Source organism: Spermophilus citellus (assembly GCF_964194105.1).
Source record: "Spermophilus citellus genome assembly, chromosome: 4".
In the NCBI taxonomy this organism is placed as follows: Eukaryota; Metazoa; Chordata; class Mammalia; order Rodentia; family Sciuridae; genus Spermophilus; species Spermophilus citellus.
Window position 1 is genome coordinate 231,133,016 of NC_138185.1, and position 20,231 is coordinate 231,153,246.

The 20,231-nt window shown below is 51.3% G+C and overlaps 1 protein-coding gene across 1 annotated transcript; it reads left to right on the forward strand.

Moving 5' to 3' along the window:
- Positions 1-541: 541 nt before the first annotated feature.
- LOC308648325 (disintegrin and metalloproteinase domain-containing protein 21-like) lies at positions 542-2,512 on the forward strand (the record flags this gene model as incomplete). Its single annotated transcript, XM_081292943.1, has 2 exons — positions 542-1,092; positions 1,474-2,512. The coding sequence occupies 2 exons, from the start codon at positions 542-544 to the stop codon at positions 2,510-2,512; spliced, it is 1,590 nt and encodes a 529-aa protein (XP_081149069.1).
- Between the last annotated feature and the right edge of the window lie 17,719 nt (positions 2,513-20,231).

The window sequence follows — 20,231 nt, forward strand, 5'->3', positions numbered from 1 at the left end:
CCAATGCCTGTGGACAGCAGTGGGTGGGAATCTGCCCTGAGCTCTTCCCCTCACCTGTCCTGCCCTCTGGTCTCCACCAGGAGAGGACAGGATGGAGGTGCTGGGCCATGAGAGAGTCCTGGGAGCAGAGGCAGCTCTCAGCTGCAGCCTGAGGCTGAGAGCCCCTGAGTCCCCAGAGCAGCAGGGCCAGGCTGACAGCAGACAGGACGGCATGCAGGGCAGGCTGGGCAAGGGAGGAGGCCCAGTCCCCTTCCCTGTGCAGCATCACTGCAGTGAGACCTGCCTTGCCCACAGCCCAGCATTTGGAGAGAACAGTGGACACTGTCTTTAGTGAGGTGGGGTCACTGAGAGGGCAGGTGTAGTTGCTGACCTCTTGATGAGGTTCAGGAATTGACCTCCTGCCTAACTGAGTGAGCACAGCACACTAATAAGACATGTGGCTCCTCTCCTTGTTTCAGGACATATTTCCTACAGCCTGCGTTTCGGGGGCCAGAGACATGTCATCCATCTTTGGAGACAACATCTTCTGTGGCCCAGACACATGGTGTTGGCCACTCAGGATGACCAAGGAACCCTGCAGATGGATTACCCCTACTTCCCTGAAGACTGCTACTTCCTCGGCTACGTGGAGGACATTCCTCTGTCCACGGTCACCGTTGAGACGTGCTCTGGGGGCATGGAACGTGTCATGATGTTGGATGACCTCACGTATGAAATCTCACCTCTCAGGGATTCAAACAGGTTTGACCACATCATTTCACAGTTGGTGGCCGATAAAAACACCATGGGACCAATGTACGGTCTGGACCACAAGGACGTCCCAAGCCCCCTGAGCCCTGGAGTGAACTACAGTGCAGAGCCTCGGATTTCAAGCATGATGTATAGTGGCCATGAGGCTGCCCTGAAGGGGATCGTGCAGTGTTCCCGCTCCATGTATAGCAGATACGACAATGTCAGCCAGTGTTCTGAGTTCCTAATACACATGTTTAACATAGTCGACACCCTTATGAGGGGTATTGAGTTCAGGTTCTACATTTCTATGGTGGTGGTATATTCCGAGAGTGATCCTGTTTCATTTCCTAGTGGTGAATGGTATCCGTCAGGGATGGATATACACAGACATTACGAGGATATATTCTACTGGCCATTTAGACCTGCCTCCTGCACACTAGTACTTAAAGAAAAACCACATGAATCTGCATTTGAACCAGTTCCATATAGTATGTGCAACAAAGGATCCATCACCTTTGTCGCTGCACTATACAGGCCTGCGATATTGTTAGCTATCATTGCTGCCAACCAGCAGGGGAGAATGATTGGTGTGCTGTATGATGGAAGCAACTGTGTTTGCCAGAGAAGGGACACATGTATTATGTTCAGGTGACCTGGGGTAACAGATGCATTCAGTAATTGTTCCTTCACACATATACAGCATATAGTTAGTAATCCTTCACTTAATACGTGCTATTACAGCTCTGAGAGGGTTCTTCATAATAGCAGCATAACAATGAACCGCTGTGGGAATTACATAGTGGAAGGCCAGGAACAGTGTGACTGTGGGCCCCTGAAGGAGTGTTACACCAGTGGCTGTTGCAACACCGAGTGTACATTTACAGAGGGAAGCTCTTGTGATCGAGGAGCCTGCTATGCCAACTGCACCCACAGCCCCATGATGATACTTTGCAGAACTGTCCAAAACGTGTGTGATCTCCCAGAGCACTGCTCTGGAAGTGACAGCAACTGCCCTGAAGATACTTACCTGCAAGATGGAACTCCATGCAGTCAAGACGGCTACTGTTACAATGGCAACTGTACCGACCGCACCATGCACTGCAAGGAGATCTTTGGTGAATCTGCTATGAACGCTGAGGATGCTTGTTACTCTATAAACTTGGCATCGCACCGATTTGGACACTGTGGGAGATCAGAGAATGAGATGGTGTACACTCCCTGTACTGGAGCTGACAAGATGTGCGGAAGGCTGCAGTGTAATAACGTCACCCGCCTCCCCATATTACAGGAGCACGTTTCGTTCCACCAGTCTTACATCGACGGGGCCTACTGCTTTGGAATGGACGAACACCGTTCATCAGGGACCACTGATGCTGGAAAAGTGAGGACAGGAACCCCGTGTGGCAGCGGGAAGATGTGCATTGGCAGTTCATGTAACACATCAATAAGTGCACTGGATTATGACTGTCTCCCTGAAAAGTGCAATTATAAAGGGGTCTGCAACAATCACAGGCACTGTCACTGTCACGTAGGCTGGGAGCCTCCTAATTGTGACAAATTAGGTCATGGTGGGAGTGTGGAGAGTGGGCAGCTTCCAAAGAGAGTGCGGACGGTAGACCGGAACCCAGAACTGATCATCTACTTGAGACTGCTGTATGGCCGTCTCTATGTCTTCATCGCAGCACTGCTCATTGCATATGCATTGAATGCAAAGACTATCAAGACTGTCAAAGAGGAAGAAGCAGCAGCAGGAGGAGAAGCAGCAGGAGAAGAAGCTTAATAACAGCCAGCCAGCCAGCCTCCTGACCCCTGTGGAATACAGAGCACCCAAAGTGACATCCATGAAGAAGAGGCAGAGAGAGAGACGCACAGTCCTCCTCCTCCTGGCACAAGTTGACCTTGAGAGATCACCGATCAGCACTCTGAAATAAACATTTCCACACCACACGTGAGTGTCTTCCACATCTTTGGGTGCTGGTTAGGTCTCCAAGCTGAGCCTGAGCCTCTGGCTGCACGAGACCCGAGGCTGCAGGCCCTGGGACCAGTGGGAGTTGTCATGTCCACAGTATTTCAACACTTCCTCTCTTTCTCAGGGTGCTGAGCCCGGACTCTCTAGGTGACCTCTCCTCTAAACCCAAAGGGAGCTCAGGGAATTGAGGCCTGCCTCCAGCCGAAGTGGCCTGTTCCACAGTGGCAGTGGGGGAGGGCGGGGAGCTGAGGCAGCCAGGGAAGTAGCCTCCAATCCCCACCAGGCCCAAGCTGAGTGCAGATTGCGCTTGGTGGAAGATGGAGCTCTGGGTGGACACTGCCTTCCCCAGAAATCAACCAGAAAGGCCAGTGGAGGGGAGCAGCAAGCCTCTGACCCTCGTGGGGCACTGTACAAACCTCACTCCTCCTCTCCATGCTGTGTCCACATCCCCTTGAACTCAGGGTGGAAGTAACCGAGAGCCTGGGAGCAGCAGGGCCAGGCTCCTGGGAGAGCAGGCTGGTGTGGAGGGCATCCGAAGCTCTCTGTGTCAGCACCCTTTAAATAAAGAGAGAAAGTGAAAATGCACAGCGCAGAATCTCCCCTACAATGTAGGTGCTGATCCCCGCCCCACCCACAGACCTCAGAAATGAGGCCTCTGCACCTCCCAGGGAAGACGAGTTCCAGGCCCCGGTGAAGGGCACCTTTCAACCACCCTGCTCCCTCGGGTGTTGGTGAAGGACTTCCTCATTTCTCCAACACATCTGGATGCGCTGCCTGAGCTTTCTCCCAAGTGCACCCCTCCCTGCCCAGCTCTGTGCCTCTCCCTGTACATATGATGGCTTCATTAGTGAAGATAAAGGGGAAGGTTGAGCGGAGCTCAGCTGTCAAATGCCCACTGGCTGCCTGTCCACGGGCTGTGGTGTTTGGGCCTGGGAGCTCCAGCCGCTCCGTGTTTCCTCGTCTCCCCTCTGTTATCCTCAAAGCAGTCCTGAGCAGAGCCAGGACGTGCTCCCTGTGGGGGCTGAGTCCCCTCTCTCCAGGTCACTGCCCAGCTGCACCCTGGAGCCTGCCCCGGGCACATAGCAGGTCCCACCTGTGGTCATGGCCTCCGCCACTGTGTCCCTCCTCCCTCACCTGGCACACACAGGGCCGTGAGGAGACAGGGAGGAACAGGGAAGGCAGCTATGGGGTTTGGTTGAAGAGATGGCAGGTGGTTTGGGCTTAACGACTGAATCCTGGGTGAACGTCATGGCAGTGCCTGCTTTATCCAAAGTGGGTCTAGCAGCCACAGACTGAAGTCAGGGCCACCAGGCTGAGATGAAGAGCCGCTCCAGGTCCCAGGTGGAGTGTCAAAGACACACTTCCATCATCCCAGGGCATTGCCCATCGGAGGCCTGCCCTGTCATGGGGTGGCGCCCCAGGGCCTGTGGCTCTGTGCTGTGTTCGTGCACCCCAGGAGATTCTGGAGCCCTGGGGAGGACAGCTGAGGCCGCCCAGCAGTGGACCATCATCTGCTGCACTTGGCCTGACCTCCTGTGGCTGCAGCTGTGCCCAGCTCCACTCCTGAAGTCCCAGCAGGTACTATTTCAGCGAGGTCGGCGTCCCGGGTGACTTCATTTCTCTCCTACAGTTTGACAGACTGAGACCTGTTGGCAGTGGCTCTGCTGCCCTGGCCTGTTCCCCTCAGCTCTCTCCTTGGGGGTGATCATGGCATCCTGACCCTGGCATGATGGGGCTTCATCACTGAAGAACAGGAGGCCCTCAATGTGGAGCTCCTTGTGAGGTGCTGCTCCTGCAGGGGGGAATTCTTGCACTCCAGCCCCCGAGGTCAGGATGGAGTCCCAGACCCTTGCTGCCTGCAGGGCCTGAGCTCCATCCAGGCTGGCTCCAGGGCCTGTGATCTCTCTCCTGGTCTCATCTCTTGAACCACGGGGCACAGTCTTCTAGGGACCTGTGTCTGTGGTCTCATCCCTCGGGAGGCCATGAGTCCACTTCATCTAATTGGACCCCAAGCTGAGGAACTCATGTTAGGACCTTCCTTTCCCCAAACACACATGTGTAAGTCGGTGTGCAGGGTCTCCCTTGGGCAACGTGTGCATGGATACTTTTCCTCAAATGCTGCAGCAAGAGCAGAGTTCCTCCAGCCTGATGGAGGCACAGCAGTCACCGGCTGCGCCTGAGCAGCAAGCCCAGCATTGGAAACAGCCATGGAAGGGTGACACACGGGGGCTGGGAGGGGTCCTCTGAGGAGGCTGTGCAGTGGGCAGTGTTAACTCCCCACCTGGCCTTCTTCTGCACAATTTGCTATCCCCCAAATCCCCTTTTGCACTTTTTTGGGGAAAGTAGCAGACATCAAGATGCATCAGGACAGCCAGGACTTGGGTGCGTTCCTGCCAACCCGGAGATGCTTGTCCAGTGTCTGTTGCTGGCTGGACTGCTGCCTGGCCTCTGCCCTGTGGGGCAGGAGGGTGTGCTGAGTCAAAAGGGCCACGGCCTCCACCCCTGCATCCCCACGCTGCCTCCTGAGCTCTGCATCACACATTCTGAGAGGTGCAGACAATTTGCCTGCCCAGACAGCTTCATCAGCAAAGCCAGTCTGGAACTCCGTGGCTTTCCTTCTCCCTGACCTCCCTGACATTGTTGCTTCATTCCAGTGTTTTCTCCACTTCACACCAGGCTTTGCTTTTCTCAGAAATAGAAAAAGAAACAACTTTGCATAAAACTGATAAGGGGCACAGAACAGGCTATGTAGTGCAGACGGCCCAACTTTCCAGACTTGGACCCTTCTTTAATAGTGAATGTCATCACACATTCAGTGTTCCAGGTACCTGCAGCTCCAGCAAGCCCACAAAGAGAGCTCAGGCCTAGCGAATCCTACAGAAGAATCTCTCTCCATCTGTCAGGGCCACCTTCTTTGACCAGCCAGATCTTCAGAGATGACATGGGGAGGGTGGAAGTAGCCTCCAGTCTTCCATCCAATTCCAACATGACACCAGGAACTTACCCAGGGATTTTGTCAGATGACCTCATTCAGCAACACACACACAGAGTCTGTTTCTGCCCAGGTGATTTGGATTAATAAATCCAGCAGAGCCCTCCTCCTGCTGTTACGGGCCAGGCTATATGGACAGTGACCAAACTCCATTTTACCCTGAGGCTCCACATCATGTAAGAGGTTCTTCTCCCATGGGAACACCTCCCTGTGTACCCATCTACAGTGGCTTAGCACAGCATGTTTGGTGACATAAAATGGCAATTCTTATACAATGTGAAATTGTTCTCTCTTTGGTTCCCATTGTTCTTGGGCAATAGACCCTGTCGGAGTTTAATTGTCTAGACATTGGTAACCATTCTTTAACTTGTGCTAAACTAGGGACGTTTTGGCCCACTCCCCCTTCTGCTTATGATTTTAGATCTCATGATGTTTGCTTATGGTTTTGAATCATAGCAGCAGCTACTTATGATTCATGTGGTTTTGGACTATAAAGGTGTCCTCTAACCCCGGGAGGAGGGCGAAGGGGGTAGACTGGCAGCCCTCCCTTGGCCTGCCAGCTGGTGCATGCAGACCCCCAGCTGGCCAACAAAGGTTCTGTCTCCTGCTTTAAGATCGACTCGGTGATTTATTACAATCTCTCCATAACACCAGACAGTCTTCTCACTCCTGGTCCTTCTGCGGGGTCTCTGATTCTTCTAGGAGCAGCTGTAAGGACTCTGAGAGTCCAATTGGCAAGGGGCGGAGGCCAAATCTGTCCTGCTGGGTGACAGGGGCCCCACTGCCACCAGGAGAGCAGATCCCAAGAGCCAAGGCAGGGCACTCTCAGTACTGGGCCCAGGACTGGTTGCTGAGAGGGCAGGGAGAGTGAGCCTGGATAAGGTGTTCACTGAGTGACGCTGAAGACAGAAATGGATGAGTCCGCCGCTCTGGGCTGTGTGGGATCCCAGGGAGGGGCCGTTTCAGACAGCGTCCACCTTGCCGCCATCTTGGTGGTGGATGTTTTCAGTTTGTTGCTGAAGGCAGGGATGGTTCAAGGCAAATCTGATCCTGCCTGAGAGCTTCTGACCTGGCTGGAGTCCAGGGAAGTTGGGTGATGTTGCAGACCCCACTCTGGGCAAGAGGCAGGACCCCTCGCACCCCTGCACTGGGATTCCTCAACCTTGCACTTCCTGCAGCCCAGCTGGGCCTAAGTGTTGGGGACCTGGTGCCCCTCCTCCTCTGGGCGATGACAGTCCTTGCCTACAGGTGTGTGGGAGAGAGTGTGAAGGGCACGGGCCATGACAGGGTCCACTCACAGCGCCAGAGGCATGCCCCTCTCCAGGTCAGTCCACTTCCCACCCTGGGGTGGACACAGTCCTTTGGGACTGGTTTTAGGTGGCAGAGGCCTTTCAGGGGCCTTGGAGCTATGGCACCTGAGGGGTCTTGAAAACTTTTGGGGGTAGAAAGACCCTAGAGGATGTGGAGCTGCACAGGGCCAGAGGCGAGGGCATGGGGTGCTCTTTGCTCATTTCTTTTTAGGTCCTGTGTGTGGTAGGTGAGTCGTCCACCGCCAGGCTATACACCCAGCCCTTTTTACTTTATATTGGCACAGGCTCTCGCTGAGTTGCCCAGGCTGACCTTGAACTTGGGCTCCTCCTGCCTCAGCCTCCCAGCAGCTGAGATGGTGCCTCTGTGCCCAGCAAGGGCATGGTCTTTGAGGACTGTCAGCCCTGGGGTCTGCAAGGCCCATCTGAGGAGACTGGAGACACACGCACCCTCATCTGGACCCTTTGGTCCCCATAACCTCAAGATCACAAGCAGGTCAGGGGTCAGACTGAAGGCACAAATGAGAAGCCGTCTGACATGGATGAGGTTTCCTCTGTCTTCAGAGATGTGAGGTGCAGTTTGGAGAACAGTTGCACGTCCTCAAAGCCTAAACTTGCTCTTACAGATCGGGGTGCAGACCCCACCGTGCAGCACTGAGGTCACCAGGGGCACAGTCTGCTCAGTGCACTCACAGTGAGGAGACCCAACATACCTCCCTGCCCTACTGGGCAGCAGCCCTTGGGCCCCTCTGCTGCCCTGGGGCTCCTGAAGGCCGGGTGCCTCCAGTCTGTCCACCCAGCGGTAAGAGGCCACCAGTACCTTGGTGTGGGTCCCCAGTGAAAGTCCGCCTGGTATTTGGAGAGTGTGAGGCTGGGGTCTGCCTGGCAGCAGTACAACTCCAGGCTTAACACAGCTCACAAAGCAGACTTCAGATGCCTTGCTCCTCACTCGCTAAACACTGGAAAGCTTTTTAGGCTTTTACTCCATCTTTTTGAAACCCCTCTATTGAGATGTTATTGTCACAAAGAATGCACACGTCCTGAAGGGACCGAGTTCTATGGGCTGGAACATGGCAGCACTGCTCAGCCGCAGGGGTGTCTGCAAGACCGCCTCGGCAGGTGGCTTGTCAAGGCTCCAGCACCGCAGAGTGTACCCACACGACCCGAGTGGCCCGTGACCCTCTGGGACCACTGCTGCATGCGCAGCAGTCAGGACGGAAGCAGGGCTTCGTGGCCTGTGGCCGACAGCATCAGCACAAGGAGCAGCCACTCTGCCACACTCACCTCGGGACCCTGGGGAAGACGAGATCTGCTCTTTCAACCACAATCTCAGTTTAAATGCAGTGTCCGTTCTCTGTGCGTACGGCCGTCTGGCTGTCTCAATGTGGGTTGCGATTTTAATATCCAGAAAGGCCTCCAGCAACATGGTGTGGGGGTGGACATCCAGTCTCTGGGGTCACATGCCTTCCTTGGCTGATGGCAGTCCACCTCAGATAAGACGTGGAGTTCTGGAAAATGTCCCTTCCTATCTCTACCTGCCAAAGAGGATAATGGAGGAGTCCTGTCCTGATATCATATAATAGAGTGACCTCATCTGTGTCTTCTTCCTGGAAAGATGTTCTAACTGGACACACCAAGAGGCCAGGGGAAGCTTAGGAGAGCAGGTACGGTAAAGAGAAGGGGCCTTCCCATGGACAGCAGGAAGCTGGACACTCCCCCCTTCCCCAGGGACATGCATGGGGACTCCTTTGGGAAAGTGGCCCAGAGCAGGAGTGTGGGGTGGAGCAGCCCCTCAAGCTGGGGTGTCCTGGGGAGCCAGCGCTGTGCTCCTCGGGGTGGCAGAGCTGTCCTTCTGTGCTTAGTAGGTGCCTGCCATCAGGTGTGGACGTGGAGTCCCTCTGAAGGCTCACATGCTGGAGGCTTGATCTGCAGCAGTGTTTGCAAGTGGGCTCTGAGGAAGACGAGGGCTCGGAATCACTGGGTCAGCCCTTCAGTAGCTGGGTGGACACAGGGAGATGGTGGAAACCGAACACTGGGCATAGGTGGACAAAGCCGGTGAGGGGGTGAGCTGGAGGGGAATTTCCTGCCTCTGGCCTCTTTCTCTCTCTGCCTCCCGGCTGCTGTGAGTGGAGCAGCCTTCCACCTGGACGTTCTGCTGTAAGATGGGCCAGAGCAATGGAGCCAGCCCAACACGCACTGGAACCCTTGACACGGCCGTTATGGGTGAGGAGTCTGCTCCCCACAGGTTGAAGTCTGAACGTTAGAGATGCACAGGGAGGCCAGCATGTGAAGCAGGGCTTGTTTAGAAAGGGGTGACCTAGACTTCTCCCGCAAGGGAGAAGGGGCCTTAGCTGGTGTCCTGGTCTCCCGAGAAGCGAGGTGTTCTGCCCTTATTATATCTCCTAGGATTCCTTTGTTCTCTGCCTTTTCCCTTATCTTTCTCCTTCCTGTGGACATGACTAGACCCAGGAGTGCTGGGTGGGAGGGCCAACAGGTGGGAACCAGGTGGGCTGAAGGGGGAAGGGCAGGTGGTGCAGCCCAGGACACATTAATTAACAACCCTAGAGCTCCCTGGAGGGAGGGCAATTCCTGGGGCAGTTCCCCATTAGGGTGGAGGAAGGCTCTGAAGGAATGCACATTTCAGTCCCTCAGGGGACAGTCTCCAACTTCCTGGACTCTCTGGGAACATCGGCCTCCTGGACCGACCTGACCTGATTACCCACCTAAGCCGTCTGCCTGTCTGATTCCGGCTTCACCAGGAGCCACAGGGACCTCTCCTCCTGCAAGTCGTCCTCAGGTACTTGTCACAGAGATGGAAATCGTGACCCTGGATGAGGGGCCTCAAGTCTGCAGATGGAAGGACCTCCACCCACAGTGGAGCAGGCCGTGAGAGGGGTCTGGGGTCTCCCTGGCTGGACCCGCACAGCTCCTGAGGAGACAGGTTCCCCCCGGGACCTGCCACGCTGTCCTACCCAGACCGTGATCTTTCTAGAGCCCAAGGAAATGGGGGAACCTCACTTGGAGGACATCCAGTGGGGACCGGGGACCTGGGTGTCATGTGAACGTGACCAGGAAGAGATGAGTCTCCCTCCTGCAGATTGGACCCTCCACACGCTGGGTGACTGTCCTGAGGGGGCAAAATTGCGACATACGCAGTCGAGGGCAGAAATAAAGGATGTCCACATGCTTCTGCCCCTTTGAATGCTTTATTCACTCAGATTACTCAACACAATTTTACTCCTTAATGCTGGGCACTGCGTAGAAATTATCAATTCACAGCGAAGAATTCTAGATCAATTCCAGGCACTGCAAGACACACTGAATCATGACAGGCTACTGACGGACATTCCCTCTGCATGCTAAGTTCAAAAGTCTTAAGCCTTAGGAGCAAGGGAGATCTTTCCATCTTCTGAGGATTTCTTCAGTTTCTTCCTTTAGTGCTCTCTATATTTCATTGTTACAGGTCTTTCACCTCTTTTATTAGATCGGTTCCCAAGTAATTCGTTGTTTTTGTTGTTGTTGTTGTTGTTGTTGTTGTTTTTGACGCTGTTGTGAATGGGATAGTTTTCCTCACTTTTCTTTTTGCTGATTCAACTTTGGTGTATAGGACACAATCAATTTATGGATGTTAAGTTTGTCCTGCTACTCTTCTAAATTCAGGTATGTGTTCCAGATGTTTTCTAATGTTTTTTTTTTGGGGGGGGAGGGTCTTCTATACATAGGATTTTGTTGTCAGCTAACAGAGATAGTTTGAGCTCTTCATTTCCTATTCACATCCCTTTAATGTCTCTCTTTTTTAAAAATTGCAATAACTAGAAAGAACTTCAAGGACTATGTGGAGTAGAAGTGGTGAAAGGGGGCTTCCTAGTCTTTTTCCAGGTTTTAGAGGGAATGCTTTCAGTTTTTCTCCATGATGTTGGCCTGGGTTTTTCTACATAGCTTTTACAATATTGACGTATGTTTCTTCTTTCCCTAGTTTTTCCTGATTCTCAACACAGGTAACACTACATACTTTCCTCTTAGAACTGCTTCCTAGTGACCCAGAAATTTTGATATGTTACATCAGTATTCTCAGGTACTGAAGTGGCACCCCCTTTCTCCACAGAAAGCCCTCTTCACCATGGCTGATTTGGGGTCTGTCAACAAAAGAGTCTCTGCGAAAGAGTCCAATGCAGATAAACTTCCTATTTTCGTGTTGCCCTGTTTACTTTGTAAAGGTAAAATTTCTAAGCTGCAAAATCTTGAGTTAAAGTTAAAGTTAAAGTGTAAAAGACTAGGGCATTGTAAAGCTTCTAGATTACAAGGCCTGGGCTAAAAAGTAAAAGACCATTGTTAGAATTTAAATAGTCTATTGTTACCATTTCCCTGCTATCCCCGGAACCTGTAATCTCTGTGAAGTTGTTAGAACAATGCGAGAGCTGCCCAGTAAATATCTCCATTGATTCCCTGGTTGTTTAATAGCTAAGGGTTCCAGGTAGCATGGCACGTAAAGCATATAGGCCCCAGAACCAATCAGTTTGAATGTGTACCCCACTTAGAAGTGACCAATCACCCCTGCCCAAACTGTTCCCACCAATGAATGGACTAATCATGTATTAGAATTGTTGTTCAATTTTCCCGCGCCTCATGATGATTTGTTCTGATGTATGCAAAGCCCCCCACCCTCTCCAAAAAGTGTACTTAAGCTCTGCTTGACCTCCGCTCTGGGCTCTGGGCTGCTCTCTCTTCTTGAGTGAGCCCAGAGTCCCAGCACGCTGGAACGGATCCCTCTAATAAAAATCCCCCTTGCCATTGCATGAAGTTAGTCTCGTGTGGTCTCTCTTTCTCCCACGCTTCGCCGGACCCTTACAACTTGGCCACTGAACGGGAAGATACCAGCACTCCAGGTGCTGGACACCCCCTTAGTAGTTTTTCACAATTGTATCCAATACAGTAGTTTGTAAAATGTGCAAACAAGGCCTATGGCCTTCAGCTGGGCTTCACTGAGATGTCTACATTTTTAAGATAAGTTACAACTGGGCTCCATGGTAACAGCTGGCAGGGGAGGAAAAAAAGGGGAGAAGAAGCTCCCCCCTTCTCAGGTGCGGTCCTTGAAGGGTTAACTTGCCCAGAACAGTGAAAGAAAAAGCTGTTTTATGTGAGCTTCTGCAGACTGTGAACTTCTGAGCCCCTCCCCTTAGGAGCTGGGTATAAAGTTCTGAAACTCCCTGAACTCGGGGTTCAGGGGATTGATTGATTACAGCAAAAGCTGTGCCCCCTGAACCTGGCTGCAGCCAAACAAAACTGTTTCCTGCTCTCTTTGGTGCCTCGCCTCATTTGTCCCTACAACAGTACCTCTAAGTGTTTTTCAGTTTCAGCCCTCATGTCTTCTGCTCTCCATTCATCATTTAATAGCACATCATTTAGTCTCTGTGTTAAAGACGTTTTCATTTTTTATCTTATCATTGATTTTTAATTTTGTTCTATAATGATCTGAAGAACACAAGATATTATCACTATGTTTTTGTTGTTTGGTAAGAGTTGCTTTGTGGCATGAGATGTGGTCTATTTTAGAAAAAGATCCATGTGCTGCTGAGAAGAAAGTGTATTCAGTCATTCATGAATGAAATATTGTATATGTTTGTTAAATCTTAATTATATCTATTTATTTCTAAAGAGTCTTTAGTTTTTGTTTAGAAGATGCATCTAGTGGTGAGAAGCTGTTAAAGCTACCCAGTATTCATCTTTTTTGATGAATCCGTCTTTTTTTTTTTTTTTGCCCTATTTCAAAGATGCAGTCTGTGGGGTGGCCATTTAGTTGAGAACTAAAGATAGTAACATTCTGAAACCCACGACAAATTCTTTGTTAAAGACTCTCCTGGTTTCCAGACTTGGTGGCCATCTTGCATAATTCTTTCTTCTGGGAATAACAACAAAATGTATTCATGCTGTAGTAAAAATATGTGCATTCCTTCACGCATCACGCCTGTCCCCAGGGAGCGTCCTTCATGGTTCCTGGGAGGGACTTGTGGCTGCAGCTTCCTGCTGGTGAGGAAGCACAGCTCCTGCTTCAGCACTCTACTGCGCTGAAACACTCTGTCCACTTTCTAACGCTGTCCAGTGGGCCCATCAGGTCACCACCGCACACATTCTGCAGGTTGGTGCGTCCGTCTCCCTTGCACTCCTGCACAAACCCTCTGCTTCCTTTCCCTCTGTCCCTGGACATGAATGATTCCTGGCCATGTTGGTGGAAATGAGTGCACCTCCTCATCCTCCTGATTACAGACAAGGATGTTGTTTACATCCTACTCAGTGCAAGTGCCCAGTTAGGTCTGTGCACCACGAGAGCCTTGTCCTGCTGCGCTGAGCTCTGTGTAAGGACGGCAGGGACATGGGGACAGGTAGAAGTCCGATAGGCACATAAAGCCCAGGTTTCTGGGGAGGAAATTGGACAATTTAGAGTAGTGTTGCCATGGAGACAGTTTCCACAAACCAGAAAAAGCAGAGAAATAAGGTTGTGGTGGGAAATTCCCAAGGGGAGAGTGTGTGCTCCTTCAGAACTACAAAAACTCCAAACTTCCTCCACTTCCCTCCAAGGAGTCATTGCCCTCATAGTTTGGGGCAGGTATCAAGGCTCAGGGACCCCTGAGGGCACACTCCTCTCCACTCTCCTCTCATTCCCCCTTCAGCAATCACAGCCTGCATCGGGGGCTTGGCCAGCCTCAGTCCATGTGCCCTGGGCCAGCTTGCCTGGTCATGGAGGGTGCTGTGCTAGGTAGTCTAACAAGACTCAGACGCCTTTCCCACGGGCTCTGAGAGCACAGGGCTTGTGTCATGTTCAAGGCCTTTAAATACAAAGCAATAAGAGCAAGACCATTTCTGGTTTCCTCCAACAAACTCCCTAGTTTTCCCATGACTTTATAGAAACTAAATTTATATTGACAGTAGTTTGACAGAAGTCAAATTAAAGGAACATTGAGAAAACAGGGAAACTCTTACTGAGACGGGTGGTCTGCTTCCTTTCTGCACCAGAGTCTCCCCGGATAGAACAAGGGAGTTCTGTAAGACGCTCTCCCAAAGCCCATGTGGCTGAAAACAGATCCTTGTCCAGTAAGTGAGACTGTTTTCTTCCTGACAGATTGAGGGGAGAGGCAGGGATCCCTTTCTTCTGTGTGGAAGGAGGGAAATCCATGGCAGGGAGGACCAGGACTGTGGCACAGAGGTGAGCGGGGGAGGACATTCATGGAGCAGTCTGCGGCTTCCAGGGTTTGGCCTCATGCTGCAGCCACAAGGACACGGCTGAGCAAGACCTGCACACTGTCCCCCAGAGCTCACAGCCCACGGGGGTGTCCTGCAAGTCACCCTGAAGCCCAGGTGGTGGCAGTGACTGCAGGAAAGTTTGAGCAGAGCAAGGTCCCTTCCACAACCAGGCCACATTTTCCCTGGTCACTTGTACTTTCAAAAACTGTCCTTCCAGGGGACACCAGGAGGGTCTGGGCAGTAGTGACTAAGAAATCCCCTCTGCCTTACCCAGGGGCCTGCAGTGGCTACAAGCTCACCACACCTGCCTCCAGCTAAGTGCCTGATCCCTGTGACTCCAGACAAGAGCCTGCACTCTCTGGGTGAGGACAGGGAAAGGGAGACATGAAGAATGAATATGAGTTGGTTAAAAAGACAATTTGTTCAGTTCTGAGTCTGGTATGGGCAGGTCTGCAGGTGGAGGAGGTAAGACTTGAAACCTGTTGCATTTAAGGGTTACAGATCTTGGATGCTCTTGGCTTCCTCCCAGCCCCCAGAGACCGTCCTGATGAGAATCCATGAGTCTGCTGCTTGTCTGGTGGGAGAAGACCAACCAGGTTCCCCTGAACTTCTCAGATATGACGCAGAGACTAGGGCAGAGGCACTTCTGCCCCCATGTTTGAAGCTCTGCCTCTGTTCCTGTGAGAATGAGCTCCTGTTTCCTCGGAACTGTGCTATTCTGGAGCACTATCACAGGGCTAGGGTTGCTCCCTGGGGACTCCTGTCTAGAGAGGAGACTGCGAACCCTGAGCACCAGCCCGGACTGCCTGTGCACCTGCCCCTGGTTCTGGCCCTGCACTCAGTTTCCCCTGCAGGTCCTGAGCTCCCTGTCCTTGTCCTGGGCTTCATGTCCTTGTCCTGGTCTCTCCCTGCTGGTGCTGAGATCCCTGCTGTCCCTGAGCTCACTTCTGGTCTTGATGCCCCTAATGTTACTGAGCCTCCTGCTTTTCCTGAGCATCTGGTGGTCCTAATCTCCACTTGCTGGTCCTCTGCTCCCCCTGCTGGTCCAGAGCTTTCTGCTGGTCTTGATGCCCCAGCTGTCCCTAAGCCACCTGCAGCTCCTGAGCCCTCTATGCTGGTGTTGATCTTCCCCTGCTGGACTTGAGCTCCCTCTGCTGATCTTGGGCACCCTGCAGGTCCTGAGCCTCCTGATGGTCTCAGTGCCCCCATGGATCCTGCGCTCCCCCTGCTGGTCCTGAGCTCCCTCAGCAGGCCTTGAGCACCTGATGGACCTGAGATCCTGCAGGACCTGATCTCCCTGTGGGAGGTGACCTCCCTGCTGGGACATTGTGTCTTGACCACACACATCCCCAGGTGTCTCCCAGTGAGACTGAACATGCCCTCAGCTTTTAGACAGTGACATTGATGAAAGATCACTTTGGGTGTGTCTGTGGTGACCCTGACCCTTGATTCAAGGATGGGGCTAGAGTATGTGGTGCTACCACCCATGATCCAACCCACCCACTGCAGGGCCTGGCCATGTTCAAGTGGCCATGATCACTGTGGTAGGAGGCAGACCTCCCCAGCATGGACAAGTGATGGGAGTCCCTGCTGGCTGTGGCTGGGGGGAGTTGGTAAATTCCTGATGTATTGATATGGATGGGGCCATGTGTCCTAGTCTGGCCCTCCACTGTCCCGACCGGCAGGACACATCATCAAGGGCACCAAACCTAGATGGGGAGGAATGAAGGGACAAGAGACACGAAAGGTGACAGCAAGACAGAAGTCTGATCAAGCTGCAAACTTTTATGGTTCACACAGGGGTATTTATATACTGGGGATGGGGAAGCTCTCTAACCAACTATTGCTGGATGTGGGTGGTAAAACTGCCAGCTGCAAGGTGTCTGACGATCCTGACAACCGCAGGATGTTCCAGGGAAATAGGTAGCTGCAGGATGTCTCCCAGGGGGCTGTCAGGCTATTCTTTGAAGGAGAATTTCCTTCTAGTCCCTGACACTCCACTTGAGTGTGGAAGCAGGTAGGTCCTGTTCACTTCCTGGGAAGTTCTAGAAATAGTAATGTCAAAGTGGTTCAGGAGGATTGATTAGGAGGGAGACTATGGCCACAGGGAGAGGACTTGACTGACCCTAATGGCCCCTGGGGTCTGGAGTCCCCTGGACTGTGTCCTTATTGCCCTGGTGAGGGCTTCCACAGCAGAGAGTGGGCTTGGCACAGTGGTAGCTGCTTCCTAGGTCAGAGCTCAGCTTCTGCAGGATGGAGGGACTTCTGTGTCACCCACTCAGAGCTACAGGCACAGAGGTCCTCACACTTGCTCTCCTGGGAAGACCAGGCCCTGGGTGTTTCTCATGTCTGAAAAGCCAGCCTCTACCTCAGAGCAAAGCCTGTCCAAGAAAGGGGGCATGACCCTTGTCCTTGGGAAAAACCCACAAAGCACTCCTGGGCACTTTCCCACCCTGCTGAGTTGTTTATCTACAAATAACAGGAGAGATCTGCTGGGCCAGGTGTCCCTGACTCAGTCAGGCTAGGTGGGGACCCATAGCAACTCCCCAGCAGCCACCAATCAGCATGAGACAGGGAAATACCTGGGATGCCAGATGACCCTCCCAGTAGTTTATGGTGGTTGATAACATGTTGAGAAACCATGTAGTTCAGCACATACTCCTCTCCGTTCAAAGGAATCCCCCTCTTGTAGTAACCAATCACCCCTACCCAACTTGTTCCTGCCAGTGAATGGGCTAATCATGTTTTAGAGTTTTTATTTGATTTTCCCGTGGTGTGTGATGATTTGCTAAGAGATGCTATGATGTATGTGGGGTCCCTGCCTTCCCCAAAGAGTATATAAAACTGCTGCAAACCCGGGGTGCAGAGCCTCTCAGTGTCACCAATTGCTGTGTGTATGAGGAGGACCGAGCTAGCTCGCAATAAACACCTCTTTGCTGCTTACATTGATTTGGGTTTCTGGTGGTCTTTTGGGGGTCCCAAATTCAAGCATAACACAATCCTGGGCTAGCTCACTGTTTGATGTACAGAGAGTCCCAAGGACAGCCCTTCAGGGAATCCCACTGAAGACCCTCCCCTTAGTTGATGGAAAAGACTCTTCTGAGCTTCCTCAGGGTCTCACCCTGGGGACCCCAGAGCCATCACTTCAGCCTCAATACTGGTACTCTGTGTTCCTGTGTAAATGCACCTGTGTCAAAATGCATATCCCTGGGACTATGTTCAGTAGGAGTGGTGAGAGCGGCCATCTATGTCTTGTTCCTATATTTGAGGAAATGTTTTAGCTTTTCCATTCAGTATGATCTTGGCCTTGGGATTGGAATGTATTGCCTTTGCAACAAGATTTCCGCTCACTGTAGGCAGAAGGGCAATTTCCAAAAACACAAGTGGTAATAAATTCTGGTGAGTATTTGGGGGAATACACTCATTAATTGTTGTTAGAACTGTAAATTAGCCCAAGTGTGACAGTGGTCACCTTACGCTTTGAGTACAACCCTTGCTGCTCTTGAAGCCAGATTTAAAGTTAGAAAGTCAGTGTAGTTAGGTAAATCGGGTCTAATATCATATCCAATGAAATCTAAAAGGAGGCAATGCTGAGAATGATTCTGGAAATGCAGGACAACTCATGAATGTTAATGAAGTCCCTGAAAGTCCCTAGGCCAAATTCCACCCAAAAGAAATGTTAACAGAGTCCAGGAAACAGCCCCCAACAGATTTGGAGATAGCCCATCACAAGAAGTGATAATGAAGTCCTTCCTGCCCAGATTACTTCTTTGGCCCACCTGTGTCCCACCCCTCGGGCCTTCCAACATACATTCCATCACCAAAACTATAAAATGGGGAGACAACCACACTTCCACGGATTCCACCTTTTGGGTCCCCTTCTTCCTCCGGGAGAAGTCTTTTCTGCTGTCATTTAATAAACTTCTAATTTCTACTCTGACCTTGCCTCAGCGTGCTTTTCTGGTGTTATTCTTCAACATTGGGGAAGCAAGAACTCCTCACCAGTCAACAGCGGTAACATACTGGAGGTCCCACCGAGATTCTACACCGAGGTAAGTGCACGCACCCCATGTCTTTTTGAGGTGCATCTTTCTCTCTGGAGGGTAAGGTGGGCACGCGACAGCTACTTAAATGCAATTAGTGCAGCCGCCACTCTTCAAGACTCGGGTGAGAGGTTTCCCGGCATAGGCAGCTCTCAATCACCTGTTCTATACAGAGCAGGCATGTTGGGTTCTGCCAAAGTTGCTTCCAACTTTTCTGTCTGGGCCCGGAGAGCAATTGGCATGAGTACACAGTGTCCCGAATCCTGATCTGACTCGGATGCATGGAGGTGGAGGAAGGAGTTTGGAACAACTGTGGAATTCCGGTCTGGGCTCCCCTCAGACGTATTCCTATGGTCCCTTTCTCTTGAGCCCCCTCCCGACAGCTCTCAAGGGTATCTAGGGTGATTGGTAGATGAATGGCACTGAGGGAAAGCCCCAATCACATTTGCCTCCATATGGTCTACGCAACACTCCCAACCTCGTATCCATTCCTCCTGGGTTCTCCCCTTCCTTCTCAGGTCAGAAATGTTAGCAATTCAGGTTGTAGGACTGAGAAAGGCATGGGATAATTAGCAAAATCTGCCCAGGTTCCCTAAGATGCATAGGTAATATTCACTAGTCTGTTTTACCGCCCCAATGTTTAAAATGAGCTGTGTTCTTTAAGCTACTAGAGAGGCATTTTTAGAATCAACTCCTCTGGTAATCTGCTACCTTACAACCAGTAGATATCCCTTAACACTTAGGCGGCTCCTTTAGTCTACAGAGCAAAGGCAACAAAAGAGCACACGATTTTCTTTTGCAATGGGTTTTTAGTGGTCGGGAGGAAAGCAGTAATGCCCTTAAGTCTGAATCCTCCCAGGGTCTCTGGCACAGGGCCAACTGAGACCCTAGCACTTTGCTAAATTGGACCAGAAACACCCTTGGCAAAGCAAGGTCAGAGACAGGTTTTCTGGACCGTTTAGGAAGCTCAAGCTTAGGGAGACGTCCCTAATGAGAACAGTTTTCTCCGGCATGGCACGGGTGCCTGAGTCCTGTTTTCTTCTCACTCAGATGGGAGCTTCTCTCTCTCCAATATGCCAGGTGCACCACTAGCCTGCATATTGAAAAATTGGGATAGATTTGACCCTCAGACTCTCAAGAAGAAGCGCCTCATTTTCTTGGCCTGGCCTCAATACAAACTCTCTGATGGAGAAACCTGGCCACCAGAGGGAAATATCAATTTTAATACAATTTTACAGTTTGATAAAATTTACAAAAATAAGGAAATGGTGTGAGTTGCTGTATGTTCAGATTTTCTTTGCTCTAAGGGAAAATCATAAATTATGCCAACAGTGTAAAGTAGACTTACCTATGATGTCTGCCATGAAGAGAAAAAATCTTGGGGACTCACTGAGGAAAAAGAATCAGGAGGACCCACAAAATCTCCATCTGCTGGCCTCCCTGAGTCTGCCCCAACAGGCAAACCAAATATATTACCTCTCCAGGATATTCCAGGAAAATTTGGGCTGATCAAAGTACATACCCCCTTCCCGCTTCAAGACCTAAGGCAGATAAAAACGGACTCTACTGGAAAGTTAGGAGATATGCCAGATTGCCTAGGATTGGATCTATCCAAAGGAGCTAATCTTGCAAGTGAAAGGGAAACTGAGGAATTCCCAGCAGCTGCCAGAGCCATTTTCCCTTTGGGGAAATTTCCTCATAATTTCCCTGCACTTAAGGATTACTCCACCTAAGTGCAGTAAAGTCAGTCACACTGAGACCCTTGATTTTACACCTATAGTTGCCCTTATGTGAGAACATCTGGTCCACTCATGGGAAAACTAAGGTGCCACTGATAGGAGTCATAATTAAATGGAAGTTCAAAACCTGGAGATATTTTTCTCTTATCTGGTCTATTTTAAAGGTTATTATAGATTGTTCTTGGGAATGATCTTGGCTGAATGTGTATC